Genomic DNA, 21,826 nt, shown 5'->3' on the forward strand with positions numbered 1-21,826 from the left:
CTCGTTAGGGGTGGAGTAACCGAGAAATTCAGGACGAACATTTATAACGGGTGAACGTGAGTTGTAGAAAGGGTGTTAAAGTTTATCCTAAAGAGAGCGACAATGAAATAGCTGCACCGTTTATGGAGAGTGATGTAAAACACCCGAGGATCGCCGTCGCTTTATTGGACTCGTATTACAATACTTTGTAGAGGCTTATGCTGGTTCATTCCGGTCATCGAGCCAGGTGTCATTTTTTAAACATCAGATCATTTTGGAAAATATATGGCTGGCAGGGCTTCGCGCGGTCGCCACTGGTTGCGAGGGCACGCAGGGAGTTCTCCAGCTTTGGCTCGGCTTCTTCATGAGGAATGCATCCAGCTTCTAGAGTTATACGTAAGTCTAATTATATGCATGAACAGACATGAGTTTGTTTTGCAAAATAATTTCAATATTGATTTATTTGTTTACTCGTAATGATGGTCTGCTACGCGAACACAATGTCTGACATTATCCTTCATTAGGCTTTAGATAAGGAATGTCCGGAGGAAGTGTGTGTGCGGCTGAAATGTCAGTGAAGTGAAGTCACTGGAAGAATAGCTTACACTCGGGGGGTTATCCAAACTTGTTGGTACGCGCAGCCGAATGGAACATGTTTCTAGACTACAGCGCGTTTGTTCCAGTAATACCATCTGGTTATCTGCCAAATCGTTCTGGCCCACCACCTCTCGTGTGTTCACTGAATGTTTGAAGCGCACTTCTGTGTTTCGGTTGAAATGGGAAAAGAAACGTGGGAGCGGTTTGGAATGCAGTGGAGTATTTTCATTGTAAAATTAGGTGCGACATTTGATTCCTGTTCAGCCAACGTTAGCCAGTTCGGATAGGGTTGCGACTCTTCTGATCTTTTGTGAATGTAGGCCTGTATGCAGCAAATGAAGGAGTATAGATCTCATTACAAGATTCATTTATTATGTTGTCTGTGCGAACATGTGTCCCTAAACGTTTGAGTTTAACGGCAAGGGCGTCTAAGATGAACCTTTTATGAGGGATGCCCTTTATAAAAATACACATCAACCTATGATGTAAAGAAAAGCATTGAAACTATGTTAGATAAGTACACTTTAAAAAAACGTGTTTGTCTTTTTCTCTGAAATTCTCTTTTCCTCGCTACCTGCTGGAGCCCCCCGGGGTCCCGCCCCGTTTGGAAACCCCTAGTGGAATGTTTGCTTTTACATAATGTTAGCTTGTACATCACATATAAAGTAAACTATGCATTATCAAACATTTGCTCCCTCTATTCAAAGTTTACTGTTCTATAAATAAAGGTTAATCCAAGTGGCACTTTCAGAAGTTGCTACGTTACATTACAGTTTTTTGTGAGATGCTTTGATCAGCAAACATATACATGTAACATACTATTTCTAGACCCTCTGTCAATACTGTAGCTCGCATATAAAGTACAGTAAACATCTTATTAATAATAATGTTACTATACATATATATCAGCTAGTGATATTAAATACATATCACGGTGATGGTTTTAAATAAACATGTAGTTGATCGTAAATTGCATGCTGCCCTTGCTCTCCTTTTAATTGACTTATTTTGCAGAGAAAACGTGAATCACTGCCGTCCTCACCAGTTGCCGGGGATTATTTAGTATCCATTCCTCCCCTGGTCCCTCCGATGTCACATGCAGAGAAAATATCTATCCTGCACGCTGCACTGAAGGAGTGTCTGCGGCTTCTGGAAGATGTCATCACCCGCGAGAACGCAGAGTTTTCCGAGGAAGAGGGCGAATATACGAGACAGAGGACAACTGTGAAGGATCTTCTGGGCCACCTGTTGGTCAGCACAGAGCGACTACTAGTGGATGGCCAGAGATTTGAAGCTGCAGTCAAAGAGGTGCTGCTCGTTTACCTGTTTTAAACTGTACTTTTTTGGTTAGCAAATGCATGTAAAATAGAATTTAAAGTAAGCAGTTGTATTTAGGGCATTCATGTGGCATTTCATTGTAGTGTTTATAAAACTACATTTAGAAACTAAAACAACGTTTTTAGAATCTAATTTGTTAATTTTCACTGAATTTGGAGACAGGGTTGAAAATTTCTCATTGAATTTAACAAAGTAAAATAAAACCGTTGGGCTGTGCTGAGAAAACAAATCTTTGAAATGTGAATTTGACAGAGATTTTGTCTGTGTGAAAGGAGCTGGATGGCAGTGGGATCTTTGATTTGAAGATGTGGATTTCGAGAGTGCTACAGGATCTTGTGCACTGGACTGGCCAAACATCAGACACCCTCAACCAGGCGCCAGCGGAGAAAGCACCAATCTCCCGAAGGACAAGAAAAGGGACTAGAAAAACAAGGAATTGAGACCAAAAAGGAATGCAAGTTTGGAGCAGAAAAGCATAGTAGAGGAAGAAGTTTCATTACAGCATAGTGAATGTAGAAAGTGAGGAGGCCTGGGGATACAGATATTAGAATTCAGAGAGTCATATTATTTTATTAACATTATAGTAGTTTACATCTTTAGTTTAGTGTTTTTTTTATTATTTAAATATTTATTATTAATTGGGCATTGCTGTTCAATAGTAACAGATATTAATATATTCAGAAATAAATTAAAACGTGGTTTCATTACATGTTAGGATTGTTGACTAAGTAAAAGCCAACACCAATTGTGTAAAATTAACGTTAACATATGTCCTCATTTACACACACGTAAGCCTTGTATTTGGCCTGAAAAGGAAAACATATCTAGAGCCGGTCTGGGTAAAATAATTTTGCTATCACCAATGTTTGTAAGTCAATGTTATTGTATACATTTATTGTTAGAAGTTGATTCCCTGCATCCTGAAAATAACCTACTCTACACACGTGACAAGCATCAAGCTGTGTTGGCTGCCTTTAAAAGACTACTTCTTTACCATTATCATATAAGTATTTTCATTCTTTTAGATGTGAACATCTGGAGTTCGTTATAACTATTTACCTCATTCTCTGCACATTCATGAAACACTCATGCCCTCTACTGGCTACATAAAGTACTGTTTTTATTCCAGGTCAAGTTGACAGATGTGACTTAAAGGAAGGTCAACATTTCAGACACAGATCTTTTCACATTAACTGTAATTGTCGTACATTTCTTATTTATTTACGTACACTGCATTTATTATGTGCTATATCTACTCAAAATCTGTATCCTAGTGAGCATGGGCCGGCCGTTGACTTAGGTCATGTGCTGTGTGGAGATGATGATGATTATAGAGCTCTGGTGGAGGACAGAAAAACTGTATGAAGAGTATTAAAACTGTAAAAAAACTGAGAAATTGGCATTTCACATTTTTTCATTGATGTATGCATTTTCAGACAAGCACTGCAATAAATGGCAATACCCAAGCTATCATTCAAACAGGTTGCTGTTAATAACTTGTGTGTGTGTAGCTATGAGAAAAAAGCAGGATGTGTGTTTGGAAGAGTGGGGGTGGAGTGTATGTTTGTGATCTGTGTGTGTATTTATTTATTTGTGTGTGTGTGTTGGAAGAGTGGCAGGATGCCTGTCAAAGGGGGAGGGGTGTGTGTGTGTGAGTGTGAGTTAGAGAATGTGACTGTGTTTGTGTGCGTGAGAGGCAGGATGTGTGTGTATGAGAATGGAGGGGGGAGGGTGTGTATGAGAGAAGTGTGTGTGTGCTCGTGCGCTTGCGTAGGAGGGAGAATCTGTCTGTGTGTGTGTGTGTGTGTGTGTGTGAGAGAGAGAGAGAGAGAGAGAGAGAGAGAGAGAGAGAGATGGCGAAAGAGAGAGAGAGAGAGAGAGATCTGCAGTTTATATGTGTGTATTCGTGCACTTACAAGAGTGAATAAGGTCCAATGAGTTTAAAGGAATAAGTATTTACAATGAATGTATATGTGTGTTTCTGTCTACTGTCATGTCATGTGATTTCTGATGGCTGTGCCTAAAAGTGAACAAGAATTATGTTGTCTATTTGGAAAAAGAAACATCAGTGTTTACTGACCATTACATGTATGAAAAATGTAATGTTTACATGCTTCTGCACTTGTAAGTGTGTTCTGTAATTGTAGTCTGTTTGCGTGTGAAGTAGTGCGTGTATGTTAGTGTGTGTGTGTGTGTGTGTGTGTGTGTGTGTGTGAGGGATGAGAATGGGGGAAGGGTGTGTTTAGATGTGTGCGTCAGAGGTTTGTGTGTAAGTGTGATCCAGATATCCAGAACAGTCTAAATGAGAATTCATCAATTTGAATATGTTTTCCGACCGCACGTGGATATCTCTGGATCAGTTCTATTCTTGAGTGAAATACGAATTAAGATATTAATAGTACATTCATTCTTTGTGTTATCAAAACTGGATGTGTGTGACATCAGCAATGTCAAACTAACGTTACCCGACGACGCAGATAACAGTAAAAACAATGCATTACTTAGCCACGAACAACAAGGGCGAAATCTAATGACGCATATACAACGCTGTTATTTGACCAAAGTTAGTCAGAAAATAAAAAAAGAGAAATTGTGCTATTTGTATCTGTCATAAACACACTGGAGATAGAACTGTCCATATCGACAGATGAGTACAATCAACTTCGCATAGAAACAGACCCCCCTTCGCCCAACCTATACTAGAGGTTGCGACCACTTTTTCTAAGGGGAGTGCAGTTCCCGTTTTTTTCATGGTTCAACTCATTAAAACTCATTTTCAAACAGTAGCGAATCGGGTAACATTTCACGAGTACGTACGTTTGTCAAATAAAAATCTAAACCGCTTCAAGATTTATATTCCCAAATGAGTTGTTTTTGACTGCGCGTCCTCCTCCCGCGTCTGCGTGAATGGTAGCGTCCGAAAGAACCTGTATACTGAGTGAGCGCTAGCGAACACTGCGCGTGAGAAGCCAGCGCACACATCACCGGGAATGGCGGAGATCGTTCGCTCGCTCTTTGATTACCGGGAGCCGCCGACGCTGGACAGCGACGGAGAGAGCAGCAAGCCGCCGCTGCCGCGAGGGTGAGGGAGTAAACAGACTACATAAAAACTAACATTTCCAGAGACGACACAAAGTTTTAGGCTTGGAACCGTCTGCCACTTTTTATTACCACTAAATCTAAAAGGCTAAAGTTTGTCATTTGTTTTACTGAGATGACGATAAACAAAGCTAAAATGTATTTTATTTATTCACAGATTGAGTTAAATTGGTTTTTTATGGATTATCATTCTGTTTGTTATGAGAGGAATCAGGTGTGTGTGAGTCTCATGTAAATGACACTCAGCTGTCAGTCTAACAGATCCGTATGTTTCATACTGTAGATGCGTTTAAACTCAAATGAAACTGCAGATGCGTTTAAAATCAAGATGAAACTCTGAAAAAACATCTGCCTGTGTGTGTGTATGTGTGTGAGAGAGAGAGTTCATGAATATGTGTGTGTGTGTGTGTGTGCGTGCGTGCGTGCTTGTGTGCGTTTGTCCTACGGAGTGTGTGTGTGTGTGAGAGAGAGAGCTATAGAGAGACTGTGTGTGAGAGAGAGAGTGCTTGTGTGTCACAGGGAGAATACATGTTCATGAGAGTGTGTGTGTGTGTGTGTGTGTGTGTGTGTGTGTGTGTGTGTGTGCGTGTGCGTGTGTGTGTGAGAAAGAGTTTGTGCTTGTGTGTGTGTCAGAAGGAGAGTGTTTGAGAGAGGGTGTGAGTGTGTGTGTGCTAGTGTTTGCGTGTCAGAGGAAGACTGCGTGTCTGTGTGTGTTCGAGAGTGTGTGTGTATGTGTGTGTTCGAGCGTGTGTGTGTGTTAGTGCAATTGGGAGGAGGGACAGAGCAGAGCGTGAGAGAGAGAAACAAGTACAGTGTGTGTGTTTGCTTGTGTGTGTGTGTGAGAGAGAGACTGTGTGCTCAGTGTGTGTATGTGAGGGAGAGCACGAGTGAGGGAGGGAGTGTGTGCGTGACAAAGACAGACACAATGGTGTGTGTGTGACAGAATGAGTGTGTGGCTAGAGTGAGAGTAGATAAAAGGTAGTGTGTGTAGAGTGTTTGAAAGAGGTGTGTACGTGCGGGTCAGGTTGTGCCTGCATTGTGGGACCAAATTTTGCGAAAATGACAGCAAAACCTTAACTCGCTTATAGTGTGGAGACGATCCTCGTGAGGACAACAAATGATTAAATTTTTTTAATATATAACATATAAAATAATGGTTTTATTAAACACAGGTTGGAAAAAGTAAATGGAAGTCACTGCCATACAGACACGGTTTGTGTATGTGTGTTGGGGGGGATACAGATAGTCAATCCTAAATTTGCCTATATTGTGGGGAGCGGTCATGCACCCGCTGAAAAATACAACCCAGAAACATACTCAATAATGAATATTATGGTCAGAGAATAGAAAACATCATAAGATCAGAATTTTTACAGAATTAAAACAATACAAGTCATTGGAAAGTTCCCACCGTGATAAAAACAAACAAACATGTGTTTGGGTGGAGTGGACCATGTAAAAGGGATTCTAGTCAAGATGTCTATAACGTGTCAGGTGAAACGTGTGTAAATGTAAGAAAATTTAAATTGGATCATATGTGGAGAGAGAGAGAGAGAGAGAGAGAGCGAGCGTGACGCACGTTGACGTGTGTGTTTGCATGACATGAGTACATGAGAGACAGGGGAAGTGTGTTTGAGACAGTGTAGGGGAGGGGTGTGTGTGTGTGAGACAGACAGAGAGAGAGAGAGATCTCCAGGGAGGGAGGGAAAGACAGAAAACAGCAACATTTAGGCCGGCGTGTATGTGTTTATGGGTAACCAGTGAGAGTTAGGTGTATGTTTAATGTATAAAGCCAGTGGATAACTGAAAGTGTGTGTGTGTGTCAGTCGTAATTGTTTTTAAGGGGAGAGCTGGATGAACAGGTAGAATGGGTGTTCGTGAGAGCATATATACAGTATACAGAGAGAGAAAGAGTTTTGTTCAACAAATACTTGGACTTCTACAAAGAATAATTGTATTATATTTTATTATAGGTTGCTCATTCATCATATGTTATAGGTCATGCAACTCAAAGTTCTCGGTTTAATTGTCAATTGTGTTTTTTGGGTGATTTCCCTGAAATGCTTTAGGTGGAATAAAATTGAACCCAATGAAAGACATCCGAATCAAATCGCTCAGATAATTTTGTATTGAAAAAAGTAGATGTCAAATTTTTATTCCAGACTTTGTTATCCTGGCAAATCAAAGCAGTGTAAGACGTTTTTGTGATCTCTAGAGAAGAAAATCTAGAGAAGACTCTTGTTCTGAGACGTTTTCCGGGGAACATAAAATTTTTTTAGTCTCATTACTGTCTAGGCGAAATTACTGATCTTGATGACACCTGATGTGTGATCATTTGTATTCTTTTCTATGTAAAGCTGCTTAAGTGTGGAAAAGTCACATTAATCTGATGTGTGCTCACATGATGTGAGTGAGTAATCTTTGGTATTGTGTGAAAATAAGCGGTTTGACTGACAGATTTGTGAGACAAAAAAGTGTGTGTCTGTTTAAGAGAAAGACAGAGAGAGTATGTTGTGACGAAAAAGCGACGGGGAGGGTGTGTGTGTGTGTGTGAAAGAGAGAGAGAGAGAGAGAGAGAGAGAGAGAGGAGGGAGGCAGGCAGGCAGAGTGTGTGTAAGCAAGGCAAAGGCTAGCGTGTGTATGTCTGAGAGAGAGCGAAAGAGAGAGAGAGGGGGGAACAGATGATGGGAGGGTGTGTGTCCGTGAGAGGCAGCAGAGAGAAGGGAAAATGGTGAGGAAATGTGTGTGTGCACGTGTGTGTGAGCGTATATGTGTGTACGTGCGCATGCTTGCAGGTTTGAAACTGAAAGAGAAGGGGAGGGAGAGAGTGTGTGTCTTGGAAACAGAGAGAAGGCTCAGTGTGTGTGTGCGTGTGTGTGTGCGTGTTTAGGTTTGTGTGTGTCTGAGAGGTGTGTGTGTGTGCGCATGTTTGTTCTAGTGGTTGAGCGAGATGGGGAGGGTGAGTGTATGTGTGCTGATGAGGCAAAGAGGACGTTTGTGTGTATGTGTTTGAGCGAGAGTGTGTATATGTGTGTGTTTGAGAGATAAAGGAAGAAGTGTGTGTGTAACTGAGATTCTGTGTGTGACTGTTTATATGTTTGGATTTGTGTGTGTGTGTTAGTGTGTATGTGTGTGTGTGCGCATGTGTGTATCTCTGTGTCTCTGTGTTTGTTGTAGTGGCTTTCTGTGGAGGGGAGGGTGAGTGTGTTTGTGCTCTAGACTAGAGGCAGAGAGAGAGAGGGCGGGTGTGTGTGTGTTGTGTTGCGTTGTGTATGTCCGTGTGTGTGCGTGTTTTAGAGAGAGAGCAGGGTGTGTGTGTGTGAGAGAGAACTAAACACAGAAAAAGAAGGTTGTGTGACTAAGAGACAGCATATTTGAGTTTATGTGAGTGTCTGACTGTTTTTTGCATCTGTGTTTCTATGAAAAAGAGACAAACAAGTGTGTGTGTGTGTGTGTATGTTGAAGACTGTGGAAAATAGAGAGTTTATGCATCTACTTTGTTTATAAAAGAGGAAGGGAGTTTGTTTGTGTGTGTGTGTGTGTGTGCGCGCGTGTGTGCGTGTGTGCATGTGCGTGTGTGTGTGTGCGTGTGTTTTTGTGTGTGTGTGTGAAAAAACAGAGAGTAGGCGGATATGTTATATGTTTGAGGAGGAAGACTGTAAATTGTGTATCTGTGTTTGTGATGTGAGACTGAATAAAGCAGAGTGTGTTTAGTGTTCTCAACAAAGGCGAGTTTGTGTTGATTGTGTGAGTGTGTGCATATCTTATATGGACCGAGAATCAGCCTGTGTTTACATTATTCAAACGTGTGTGTTGAGAGAGAGAGAGAGAGAGAGAGAGAGACAGGGAGATGGGTATGTGTTATGTGTGAGAGTGAGCATCAGAGAGAATGCATTTGCGTGTTTGTTGTTTGTGTGTATGTGTGGAAATAAAGATGTGTGTGTGTCTAGTAGAGACAAGAGAATATGAGACTGGTTAGGTTATTTGAGAGAACGTGAGTGAGAAAGTGTGTGTGCTCTTTAGTAAGCATGTGTGCGTGTGTGCATGTGAGCCGAGAAGGGGGAGGGGTGAGTGTGTGTGCGAGCATGTGAGCTCAGCTGAAGAGAGGATATTTGTGTGTGTGTGTGTGTGTGTCTGGGTGTGTTTATGTATGTGCGTGCATGAAGGCTTTTAAAGGGTAGGATGTGTTTGAATGTGTGTGTCCTTGTGCATCTGTGTGTCTCTCTGCCTGCACATGTGTGTTTTTGACTTTGTGTGGGGGTTTGAGTGGAATGGGATTTGTATGTTTGTGTGTGTGTGTGAGAGGGAGAGAGAGAAAATACAAAAGCAGAAAATAAGAGGTAAACACAGTCAAGATACACAAATGATCAAAGGAGAAACAGATTTAGGCGTGTGGAATGAGGAAAGATTAAAAGCATGTCCGTTTTCCAGTGTATTGACTTGTGGAATGAGTTACACAAGTGTCTACGTGTACATACTTATCTATACTTTTGAGTACAAATTTGTCGCAGGAAGTTTGCTAAATTGATATTTGGATGTCTTAATTGATACAATTTGCAAAACATTGAGGTGTGATAAAGCGTATATCGATTAAGATAAGTTTTTTTTAAAGTAATTTAATATTTAAGAGAATAGTGGAGTCGATACGAAAAATATAACAATACAGAGGAATGATATCTTTAGGATTACTTTCAGAGCAGTTTCTAATAGCTAGTAAATCATGAAACAGCCGATCAGAATCCAGTAAAATATAAATGCTCACACATTTAAAATGGGAAATTGTGTTCTCTACCTCGGACAAAATATAATTTTGACATAGGAATGAATGATTTTATTGCTTTAATGCTGAAATTCTCATAATTGTAACACATACTGATTTGTCAGAGCGCATTATATGTTATATGTAATTTAAAATGTTCATGTTTGATAAACATGAACATTTTCATGTTTAAATTGAGATTAGACTATATTTGATTTAACTTTGTTGTCATTACACATGACATTATTGTCTAACCAGATGTGCAATAGCAGCGCATGCAGGGTATAGAATAGTTGCATAAGTGCAGGAAAAAATCTGTGTTATTAAGTATGTACAATGATGGGTATGTACAATGCACATAATATGCAGATGGCTGTATATACAATGATAAGTTAGGCTATGGTGAGTAGTAATGCAATGGATATAGAGGTATGGACAGAAGCTATCCAAGTAACAGTGCGGTGGAAGAAGTTATTGCATATTTAGTTGATGTACCAGAGTGCAAAGTTGCGTGTGTAAACAGTAGGTACTTCAATGAAAAGCCTGAACAGTCTGGTAGTGCAAATATCAAAACTTTAGCCATGTGTTCAGTGAGGGGGGAGAGTGTAGCGGTATATGAGGGTCAGTGGATCAGCGAGGGGCAGAGTTCAATAAAGAGACAGCTCTGGGGAAAAAGCCGTTCTTCAGTCTGCTGGTCCTGGTCCAGAGGCACCTGAAACGCCTGCCGGAGAGCAGGAGAGAAAAATGAAGAAATTGCGTTTTTTAAAGACTGTTTAAACACACACATATATTTACATAAAGTTTGATTTTATGTGAAGAAACACATTTACTAGTACCTTTTAAATGGCTAACAAGATAAAGAATTACTTTGTAATTTGTCTAGTTAAAAACTTAATTCTCAATACCGAATCCGATATAGGTAGTTTTCAACATTTAAATAGGGCTGGGCGATATGGCTTAAAAAAAAAATCTCCGATTTTTTCACAACAAACCCGATTTTCGATTTTAATCGATTTATTTTTTCTATTTAAAAACAAACTACAACTGACAAAGAACTTGCTCAAAACAAATGTACTCTTTATTTTGTTCTGATTTTCCTTTATGCAGTTTAATCTAAATTTCCCATTGGGGCATAAGTGTAACAGGAAACAAGCCTTAAAACATGCTTATAAACGAGATGGCAGGCCCTGCCATTGTAAACAGTGAAAATGTAGCTTATCAGTTTTCTAATAACCTCAAACTTACAGTGACACAATGCACCTTCAAAATAACTTAAAATATGAAAAAATAATTTAATTGTGTCCCTTTTTGGTCAAATAAATGTGGCAAAAATGACTAAATTAGAATGTACAAAAATACATACAGCAGTGGTATTCATAAAGTGCAAACAAAACTTTAAACGGTTTTCCTGAATCCCTGAAATTGTAAACAAAATGAAACATCTACATCCATTACTTTAGTTTCAACATTCTTCATTTACACATTTTTAGCCAGGAAGACAAGCCTGTCTACTACCTCTGGCTTGAGACATGCCCGGTTACATGTAACAATGCCCTCTCCCAGACTGAAAAGCCTATCTGATGGGGCACTTGTAGCAGGGACAGACAAGTGTTTTTTGGCCGGATTACTGAGCCTTGGGAAGTTTGGTTCGTGACGCTTCCACCACTGCAGTGGATCAGTGTCTGGGTGTGCCGCTACCCTCTCAACAAAATCCATGTCGCAATTAGACGCGAGCGGCTTGCCAGAAGCCCCTCCCATGACGCGTATTTCACTCACGAATGGCGCGAATTACACGCGCAAATGGCGCGAATTACACGCGTGAATGAAGCGAGTAAAATCAAAATGTTCAAGCGTCCAACTACTCGCGAATAGCGCGTTTTATTCGCGCAACTCGCGTTTGGTGTGAACACTCGAGAGCGTCGGTCGTAGAAGTTAAAGAGAAAACCGATTTTCATTAAAAAAAATCGCCCTAAACGTCAAATTCGAGTTAATCGATAAAATCGATTTATCGCCCAGCCCTACATTTAAATATATTTTACATGTATTATATTCTATTAAATGTCATCCATTAATGTCTTATTATGTATGATTAATAAAAACTTGCTTAAAATGCTGTGAGATTGACAGTTTAAAATGGTAACGGTAATAAGAATATGAAAGGCCTTTTTTGTAAACATTTTTTAGTTGTGTTATACTCTCAGTAAAAAATTCTTAATGAATGCCTTTAAACTTGTCATATCTTGTTTTAAATTAATATTAATACAATTTGTTGATAATCATGTTTGACATCTTGAAATCAAGATTTCATGAGAATCACCCAATTATAAATTGTTCTATAATATGTCTATACAGCTCTATAAATGGTCTTAACTATATGTGTGGGTTACTGTAATGCTGGAAAGAATACAGTGGTTTTATTGGACTTAACATCGGTGTCATTTGCACCTGTTCTCACAGTTACTCTCATAGATATACTTGGTAAACACACCTGCGTAAGCCATAAACCATAAAACAATAAAAGGAGAAAGCTGCAAACGAACATGTGTGTGTGTCATTAGAATCCTGTTATTTATTTATCTGATTACTTATGTAAAATATTTCCCAATAGTCCTGCACTGATTTCACAATGGAACTACATTTTTATTTCAAAACACCAGTTGGAAAACCCAACAACTAGTCAAGTAGCCTATCTTATAAAAGCCTTTTATAATTAAGGCTCACCAGACCCCAATCGGTCGTGTTTCTTAAGGGCCGTTGACACGGCTCACAAACAGCTAGATGGAGCGCAACAGAGTGGAACAGGATCTAGCATTTGTAAAAGTAAAACCTTTTTACACATGGCCATTAAAAAACGTAACACTCAAAAAATAGACACAAAGCAACAGCCAAAGATTTTTACAAGATATAGAGATGAACATGTGAACATGTTTGCCTTTCTGCCCGCACACACACGCACGCACGCAAACAACACACAGTCTCTTAGGTCCAGATGGAGGGTCGGCCAGATCAATATCCAGTCGGCAAAGGCTGGGTCTTATCACAGCTCAATGAATACGTCAGGCACGCACACACACCGAACACATCTGTAACCAAGAGACTGCACATCTCCACACTTGTTTAATTAAATATTCACAGTTGCATCTGTGGAAAACGGGGCTTTGGTTTTTGTACACTGCTCTATTAATGACAGCTAAATACACCCTCACACACAAACCCACAAACGCTTACTCTCGATTGAAGCATCACTGTTATTGTTGCCCATAGTTGGAGGTTTGAGTAAACCCCAAACTATGGTACAGATGCCAAATGCCATTTTTGAGTATGAACCTGAACTATATCTCAAATTGTGAGATGTTTGCTATTGCTTTTGTGATTAGAATTTTGCCGGGTGGATGAAAAATAGGCAAAAAATCCAATAGACAGGATTCTCGGAAGGCCATTTCCCTTTGTCCCACTAACATGCTCTACAGGAACAAAGATGTCATAGATGTTTACTGGAATTTTTTAACCTCATTTTTATATCCATCACTGAAATGCTCTGATGGTCACAGAACATTCTTCGCTGTTTTTAGTAACAGTCTCTGCCAATGAAATTTAAGACTAAAATCATACATGTTTTCCTGACACATTTGTATTATTTATCTACTAAGAAAGGAGTGGGGTTTATTGATCGATTCGTGAGTTTTCATTGATCCACTGATGTGACCAGTATGTCGATTCATCTGTGTGAATTATGTTTTCTATTCAAGTCGGTCAGGCTGTCCGTTTAATGAATGTCCGTTTAATGTGTGTTTAATGTAGACGTGGATGTGGAAGAAAAAGGAAGGGGACGCCAGTAAAGGTGTGCGAGCGAGTCTTTGCAGAGGATGAGGAGGAGAGCACGTCGGAGCACAGCTACGGACTGGAGAAAGGTAAAACATTTGTTTTGTGACATTTTGTCCCTTTTCTAGAGAGCGTTTACACTGATTTGCCAATTTGAGGTGACGGCAGTTTATCAGTTTGTCCAAATGAGGAGTTGAGTAAAGTATGTGAATTTGAGTGTTAAGCTTTTTATTTGTGTGTTTCAGGTTATAGTAAGGAGAGAGCGACTGCTACCGACGGGCCGTACTATGAAACGCAATCTGCTCAGCTATGGTGAGTGTGAGATTGTGTGTGTGCGGTCGGGATCGAAAACTCTGCGTGTGTGCATATCCACCCTTGGAGGAGATAGTAATGATTATTGTGAGATGCGTGTGTTGTGTGGTTGAGATACTGTTTTGTGTTTGTGGAGTTGGGGGATTACTGGAATGCAAGCTGCGTGTGTTTATTGCAGAGTGTTTATTATCTTAGAGCGAGTGATGGAATGCGTGTGTGTTTATCGCAGTGTGTAGCTAGGTTTTGAGAGTGTGTGGTTGTATGTTTATTGCTGTGTTTAGCGATAGCACTGACAGAACTCTGTGTATACATGTGTTTATCATGACAGAGATGTGTGTGGTGGACCAAGTATTTTTAATTATTTAATGATGCCTTCATTTGCGTACTTCCTTGGCATTTTATTTTGTTTTTCGATTAATCATTTTGTATTTAATAGTCAAAGACGCTAGACAAGAATAGGGATGAGTGAATGATGACAACGTTTCATTACAAATGATAAGCGCATATAGCAGATAAATATTTAAGTGTGCTTGTAGTAGCCTGTATATTAGCATTTAAACATGAAAAAGCATGTGACATAAAGACTTTTTATTAATCATGGTATGAGTTTACATCAAATGGACCACTCCGATTTGCCAATTGAGAATGTGTTATTAACATTAATTATGAAAGGTGTGGGAGAATGACTGTAACATAGGATTTGCATTAGTGTGCCGCTCTAAGTGTTTGTATTTGTTTTCGCTGTCTCATGTTGTTTTCTCTCATGCAGTGCGGGTGAGGTGGGTGAAGAGGGCACTAGCGGAGGAAGGGGAGCTGTGTCGTACCCCCCGCCACCGAACTGCCGCATTCGTGAGGTGCACTGTGGCAATCAAGTGCGTCTGATCGTTATAGCGATCCGTGACATCGCCAAGGGGGAGGAGATCGCTGTGGACTACAGTTTAACAGAGTGGGGAGAAAACGCTACGGTGGGTGTAACCATGACAATGGCTAGCACATCTGAGCTCCATTTACACATAGGTGATACTTATAATATGCAAATTGTTGACAGTGATGATGCTGCTTTAGATGTTTGTGACATGAATGTAAATGCATGGTATTAAAAATATTTTCGTTTTGGGCACTGTATAGTGTATAGTTAGACTGTATAGTTAAAAACACGCTTTTGTGAAGATGTTGTCCTCTCCTCCCCCCAGGGTTTCCATAGCAATGTGCCGTCAAAAAGCTTGGAGTGCAGCTCAGACTACGAAAGCAAAGTTAAGAAGCTAAAGGTATGAATTATTTTTAAACATTAAATACACTCATAGACCATAGGCCATGCACTGAACAATCGTTTTTTCAACTTAAATGAACCTAAATTAAGAAATAGAACTTTTCCACACAATTGGTTTAAAGCAAGAATAAAATGTGTTCATTGTTGAACCAACTTGAAAATGTGAAATTCCTGTAGCATAACTAGCATTAGCACATTTGATAAGTTTGTTCAGTGAACTTAAAATAAGGAAAACTTCCACACAATTAGTTTAGATCTGAACAACAAATATAAACCAACCAATTTAAGTTCCTATGTAAAGTTCCTGACAGGCTAAACACAGTGACAATATATGACACACAGAATGAGCAAGTAAGAAGAGACCAGTCTAAGCTTAATTCCTTATTGATTTGAAATAATTATCTTGTTTTTTTCCCCATTTACTTATTTAACTTTGAAGTCCTTTATATATGTGTGTTATTAGGGTAAATGGGTTTTATATACAGTTTCTTTTTGATCTTGCAAGTCCTTCTCATGATAGTTAAATGTACACTTTCCAGACGTATTTTTGACGTGTGTGTTTACAGTTGAGATGTCCTTTTAGTGTTTATTTATCAATACGTCTCTACAACGTTTCATGTGGGATGTCAGAATGACATTTTGCAGATGTTTTTGAGAGATTTACGATTGTATGTTCAATCCCTTTTTAAGACGTTTGCAATAATCACATTGGAACTCCAGACATCTGATAGACTTTTGTGTGCTTCTTTTTGTGCTCTCTCTCAGGAGGAGGAATCTGGCCCAGTGCCTCTTTCTGTTTCAGAATACCTCACGCCTTCCTGGTCACTCTCGCCCTCTTCTTCTCCTCTCTCTCACACTGAGCCTAGCGACTCAGACCACGACTCTTACGATGTCAGTGCTGAGCCGCGAATGCCGATAGCCCAACGCCGCAAGAAGCACAAAGCCTCCCCGGCCGCACACCCTCAGAAAATCCCAGTTCAGCAACCTCTCAGCCATCCTAACTCATTTCCTCTCTCGCTCTCTCCATCCTCGCTGCAGTCTACGGCTCCCTCCAGACCTGTATTTAAGTGCCCGGCGCCTGCAGGAGTTCCCGCTAACAGTGTCAGTGTGTCAGTAGGTCGTGGGCAGAGCTCCGTGGCAGAGAAACAGCGCTGCGTTTACTGTCGCCGTCACTTCCGATCTCTCCAACGCCATATGGACAAACACCACGCCCACCAGCCGGACATGCAGTCTGCCCTGAATCAAGCACAAAGCAACTTTTTACAGAATTCCCCACCATTATCATCATCTTCCAGTAATCATTTCCACTGTCCCCAACGTGTGGAGGTTGGAAAACCACAATCCCCTCCCACATATTCTTTATCACCTGTTAGAAAAAGCCCTGCACTCTCAAACCCTACTCGAAAAATTCCTGCCCCGCCCCCAACAACCCCGCCCAGAAGAGAAAGTGTTCCAGTGTCGGTATTAAAAAGCAGCCCACCCACTCCAGCTACTCCCCCCAGAAAAGGAGGACGAAAAATTAAAAAAGAGAAAGAGGACGTCAAGATTTCAGAGAAGGCGAAGACAACGGAAGAGCCCACTCTAGCATTGGTGGAGCAGTTGAAGGAGGCGGAGTCAAAACCTTTAAAGGAGGAAAGAGAAGAGAATGAAGGAGACGTCGAAAGTGGAGCGGAGGATAAGAACGACCTGTCGAGGTCAGTGATTTTTTATTGAATACAAACCTTTAGTCTCCATTATCACTGTTTAATAAACATCAAATTTCTAATCCTCTTCTTTTTCTTTTCCCAGTTTGTGTCGTCCCCACATGCTCCCGCTTCTCTCCTCCCTCTCCTCTCTGGTGTTGTACCTGCGGCGGCTACAGCACTCCGCCTTCATCTCGCTCAACCGCTCGCCGCAGTCAGCAGAGGCCTGGCGACTCCTGTGTCACTCCAGCCTGGCTCTCCTCATCCTCTACAACCGTCGCCGCGAATGCGAAGTCTCCAAACTCACCATCTCGGAGTACCAGGCCCGCATCACACCCCAGTCTCCCAGTCCCGTGCCACTCGGGACGCCGCCGGCTCTCACCCCTCTCGAGGCCTCTCTCTCACCCTTTGAGCGGATGGTCCTCCCCCATCTTCCTCGCGCCGGGGTCCAGGGGAAGCGTGGCCGTGTGCAGCCACTCATCCTTCCACCTCACTCGGAAGCATGTCTGGAGATACTGTTGCTGACGCGTGCTGGCGTGGGCATTGACCCTCAGAACCCCTACGTCTTTGCCCGGCCGTATCATTCGCCAGCCACTCCCCTACGAGGGACGGACTTACTGCGCAGCCTGGCCCGGTCCAGCGGTACACGGCACTCACGGGCATTGACGCAGACCCGCGTTCGCAGGCAGGTGGCGATACTTACGCAGCTGCTGTTGTTAAGTGAAGGCGAGGAAGAGGGGGAACGCGGGGTGGCCACACAGAGATTAGAACGTTTCTTGGAGAAGGAATATCACGTGACGCAGAGCTGCACCACCATTGGCCAGGACCCAGGGCTGATGGGTCTGATCGGACGGGTGGTGCTGTGTGGAGAGAGAGATGGTGTTTTGTTTCGAGGAATGAGTTTGCATCACATCTGTCTGGAGTTAGATGGTAAGTGAGGGTAACATATCTCGTAAATGTGTCTCAATTACACTTACGTTCAGGCTGCAGGGGTCTTTTTTTCCTGATATTTTAGTCACATTTCACTTTAAGATAAACGTAACTGGCAAAGCCTTAAATCTCGCTGTAGTATAAGATTACAAAACATTTAAAATCCCATTTTAACTAGAATTTAGTGTGGATCTATATAAATTGATCTTCATTCCAGGTGCATACAAGACTAGAAATATTAAAAAGCATTGAACACATCAGTCATTACCGTCGGAATGTGCAGTAACACCACCGCCGTCCCTTTCAGTGTTGTCAGGAAACTCTGCAGACTCTCTGTCAGAGTCTGATGTTGAGCAGAGTAAAGCAAAACCACAGACGACTTCTCCAACCACCACAGTCACGATGAAGAAAACCACAGTCAATAGCAAATCCCCCCGACCCAAGAAGATGAACAGTAGCTCCCCCGTCTCAGCAGGACGCAAAAGAACATCAGGACAGCCCAAACCTGGTGAGTCCATCACTGTGATATCCGCCGAAATAAATAAGTAACCATTTCAAAGACAATTTTCAGTTTTTCTGAATTGACTATTTATAGGTATTTTAGGTTAAATTATAATTTTCTTTATTATTCTGTGAACTATTAACAATTTTAAACAACAACATTGTTTCTACTTGCATACAGAAAATGAAAACTGGAGATCTCAAATTTTTCCAGATCTCAAATACTGCAAATAAATTTAAATTCACTTTTTAAGCAGCACAACAGATATATTCATTATTCTATTCATATGTCTTTAAAGTTCCAAAATAGTTTTTTGTCATAGTTCTCATGTGACTTATTTTACATCACTGTTGAATTTCAAGAAAATCTAACCTCAACAAACACTGGACTAGAATGACCACAATACATTTAGAAATGAAAATTTGTAATAGACTCTTCATTTTTTCAACAGCTGTATGGTATATAGTGTGACCTGAGGAAAACACTAACACAATAGTCTCACTAATGTGTGTTTACACCAGGGTTAATTATATTTATTTTTATTATATATATATATATAGCACTGGTTTAAGGTTCAGACTAGTGTAAAGGTATACTTGAATGTAGCTTGGTTTACTTAGAATAGGAAAAATAGAAACAAATGGATTAATTTATAATATATACTGTATATTTCTTTGCTTATGACAAAGCGCTTTCTATACTAAAGAATGGGGCAGACGTTGCTTTTGAACATAAGATGTAGCCATGAGATATTTGTATAAAATAAATTCTAACATTAAAATAGTCTTAAGTAGGTTTTCTTCTGAAGTGGCTCACTATTCTAATAGTCAATGCATTTGATGCACCACAAGCATAGATTCGCTGGTAATATGCTTACAAATAGGTACTTAGTCCACTTCTAACTGTCATTTAGCATTTTATACGCACAGCCTTTTCCATTAAGACCTATATTCTGGTAAAGCCATTGTTCACAAAAACAGGTGTATGTGTAACCGAATAGTTGTGTATACATGACAATGGGCATATTCCAAATAACTAAGCGTGTACTTTGTGTTCCCACTATTTGCTTGTGTAAAAACTGGAGATGCAGTTTTATACATCTGCACAGAAATTAATTATTTTGTCAAGTAAAATAATGAAGGTGTCTGAAAAGCTGTCGTATATTTGCCTGTTGTTACGTGTGCATCACTTTTCTCACAATTTTAAGGGATTCTTTAGAAATAAAATCACAAAATAAATTCACTGTCAACTGTAATAAAATAAAGAGTTAAATTTATGCCTCCTAAATTTCCTGTACATATAAATTCCCAGAAACTTTAGTCTTATGTATACTGATATTTATCTGATATCTGGACTCTATCATCAATGATTCAGTAAAATATTATCAGATTATTAAGTTTATTGGTAATAATTAAAAAAAATTATATACTGTACATATACATATAAATATTTATATTTCAAGTCTTAAAATAGGCACACAACACTGGAATTGCTAAAAAAGTAATGCGTTACTTTACGCAAACAGTCAACAGTGCACAACCTGCCATTTTTCCACTTCATTGCCATTCAAATTTAGTCTGCAATGACATGCCGTCTGCCATAAGGCCAGGGGCAAAGGACCAAGACCTTAAACACAGCCCGGCTCATTGACCCGAATGTGTGTGGGCCCGGAGAAGTGTGTGTGCGAGTGCTTCAGTGTGTTTACTGGGAAATAATGATTAACACGTATTCTAATTTTTTTCAGGTAAACGTGGCGTGCTAAAGCGGCCTTGGTCTGAGGCAGAGCGGGCGGCCGTGGAGTCCCACCTGGTGCGTAACATTATGGAGCTTCGCGTGCCCGCCAAAGCTGACTGCGAACGCTGTCTGGAGCTCTGCCCCCTGCTGGTTTCTAATCGCCGGGATTGGAGGGCTGTTAAATTCTACTGTCACAATCGTATCCAACTGTTAAAGAAAACCCAGCAGAGACAGGGTCCGCCCGCCGTGTCCGTCTGCTGAGGGGGTTCGGTTAGATACAAAATTGACATGGTACATTCACAGTAACCACCGTATAAAGAAGGCTTTAATTAATGGGACGTATGTGATTTGTGTTCAGTGTGTAAAATGTGAAAACGGTAAACTTGGTACAGAGCTATTCTGGGGGTAGAAGGACATGCACATGTAAACTTGTTTTGTGTATCTATTCAATATGTATTGTCTTTGAAGAACACTAACTATTGTCTGTACAATCAGCATGAGCTTTATTACTGACGGTTTGAAAGTAGATGGACATTTCTTGACCAGCTAAAAGTCTGAATGGTTTCGTTTAGCCTCGACCGCATCTTCTACAGTTCAAGACAGTGAAAGAGGCAAACTGGAAACTTATGTGCCTTGATGGCAGTGAAACGTCAATCCCAAACTTAAAAACAGGATCAAGATTATTAAGGATAGGAAATAGAGAATAGTTTAACACCATCTTTCATTTCATTTGTTTATCATTTTCGCTCCGTTAGATTACAAAGGTCTCTTTTGAAGCCAACACAGTTTTTTACATTTTATAAAATATATACATTTCTTTTATTTTTTATTTTTATACTTTGTTTTGATGGTTGGATTGTTAACATTTCATTGAGGTCCCTCGTGTTTTATTGCTGATGTTAAATCCAGTTATTTTGAACTGGAAAGGTTTATTGTCATATTAGTTATGTTGTAGCTTGTCCTGACCATCCAGCACTGATATGAGTCCTGTTATTTGAAAATGGATGTGAATGTTTAAGTTTAGTTACTCGTTTACTTTCTATTCATCCGTCGAAGCTGCAATTTGAACTGTATGGTAGAAACACACGATAACCACACCTAACACCTCAGTTTCTATTTTAATGATGTATTTGCCGTATTGTTATTTGTCCTTTTACTATGTGCACATACACGTACACACATTTTGCATATATGTTGTTATTGCTATTGTAGTATTGTTATTACTCTTAAAACTTCCTGTGGCAAGTGTTTTTCCAATTCCACTTAAATGTATATATTTGAATGTATATATTGGCAGAAGAAATACCACAGAGCTCCTTGTAAATACATTGTGGGTAAGACATGCTTGTTTATGTGTTGTCTGTGTCTTTTTTTGTGCTTTTTTGTATGTCTTGAACGTGTATACCTCTTAAATCCCATACAAACAAGAGCAGCAAAATGCAAACATCTCATAACTTTACATTTGTTAATAACATTTAAAACCATTGATTATTGTCAAAAACTTTATCTGCTTTAAGAATATGCAAAAACAAGTGATATTGCTTATAATGTGATGTTATGTACCAGAACCAAATTAGAGTTAGAAAATAGTTTTTTCCCCAAATGACACACATTTTCTTCAGAGACTGCTCACTTATATGACAACAATATAATAAGACTGTTGATGTTCTTAATATAACTGTGTAATTTGCACACATTTACAACCTTAAACTTTGCATCTTATTTGTAAAGTGTCCCTCTGTTAAAACACACATTACACTTTGATTAAAATTTTGTTTCTCGGAATATAGACCATTCGTCTT

General features: G+C 40.1%; 2 protein-coding genes across 3 annotated transcripts; both read left to right on the forward strand.

Annotated features, from left to right (window-relative positions):
- cntf (ciliary neurotrophic factor) lies at positions 1-3,390 on the forward strand. Its single transcript, XM_079463331.1, has 3 exons — positions 1-375; positions 1,591-1,884; positions 2,187-3,390. The coding sequence occupies exons 1-3, from the start codon at positions 265-267 to the stop codon at positions 2,352-2,354; spliced, it is 573 nt and encodes a 190-aa protein (XP_079319457.1). The 5' UTR covers positions 1-264; the 3' UTR covers positions 2,355-3,390.
- A 1,455-nt stretch (positions 3,391-4,845) lies between these two features.
- On the forward strand, positions 4,846-21,375 carry LOC306897548 (uncharacterized protein). 2 transcript variants are annotated; one of them, XM_079462374.1, is made up of 9 exons: positions 4,846-4,996; positions 13,574-13,683; positions 13,840-13,906; positions 14,676-14,871; positions 15,100-15,174; positions 15,942-16,870; positions 16,965-17,788; positions 18,096-18,296; positions 20,035-21,375. In XM_079462374.1, the coding sequence occupies exons 1-9, from the start codon at positions 4,905-4,907 to the stop codon at positions 20,283-20,285; spliced, it is 2,745 nt and encodes a 914-aa protein (XP_079318500.1). In that variant the 5' UTR covers positions 4,846-4,904; the 3' UTR covers positions 20,286-21,375. The 2 variants fall into 2 exon arrangements, with proteins under 2 accessions (XP_079318500.1, XP_079318501.1); XM_079462375.1 differs by lacking the exons at positions 18,096-18,296; positions 20,035-21,375 and adding an exon at positions 18,006-18,088.
- Positions 21,376-21,826: the final 451 nt, after the last annotated feature.

The sequence above is a fragment of the Barbatula barbatula genome (assembly GCF_947034865.1).
Source record: "Barbatula barbatula genome assembly, chromosome: 8".
NCBI classification, from domain to species: domain Eukaryota; kingdom Metazoa; phylum Chordata; class Actinopteri; order Cypriniformes; family Nemacheilidae; genus Barbatula; species Barbatula barbatula.

Bases quoted from the DNA above. Each gene is read 5' to 3' on its own strand.
- cntf (XM_079463331.1), top strand. From the start codon at position 265: ATGGCTGGCAGGGCTTCGCGCGGTCGCCACTGGTTGCGAGGGCACGCA. The intron at 376-1,590 runs GTAAGTCTAATT...CTTATTTTGCAG, and splicing joins TCCAGCTTCTAGAGTTATAC to AGAAAACGTGAATCACTGCC. The intron at 1,885-2,186 runs GTGCTGCTCGTT...TCTGTGTGAAAG, and splicing joins TTGAAGCTGCAGTCAAAGAG to GAGCTGGATGGCAGTGGGAT.
- LOC306897548 (XM_079462374.1), top strand. From the start codon at position 4,905: ATGGCGGAGATCGTTCGCTCGCTCTTTGATTACCGGGAGCCGCCGACG. The intron at 15,175-15,941 runs GTATGAATTATT...GCTCTCTCTCAG, and splicing joins GCAAAGTTAAGAAGCTAAAG to GAGGAGGAATCTGGCCCAGT. The intron at 17,789-18,095 runs GTAAGTGAGGGT...CGTCCCTTTCAG, and splicing joins CATCTGTCTGGAGTTAGATG to TGTTGTCAGGAAACTCTGCA.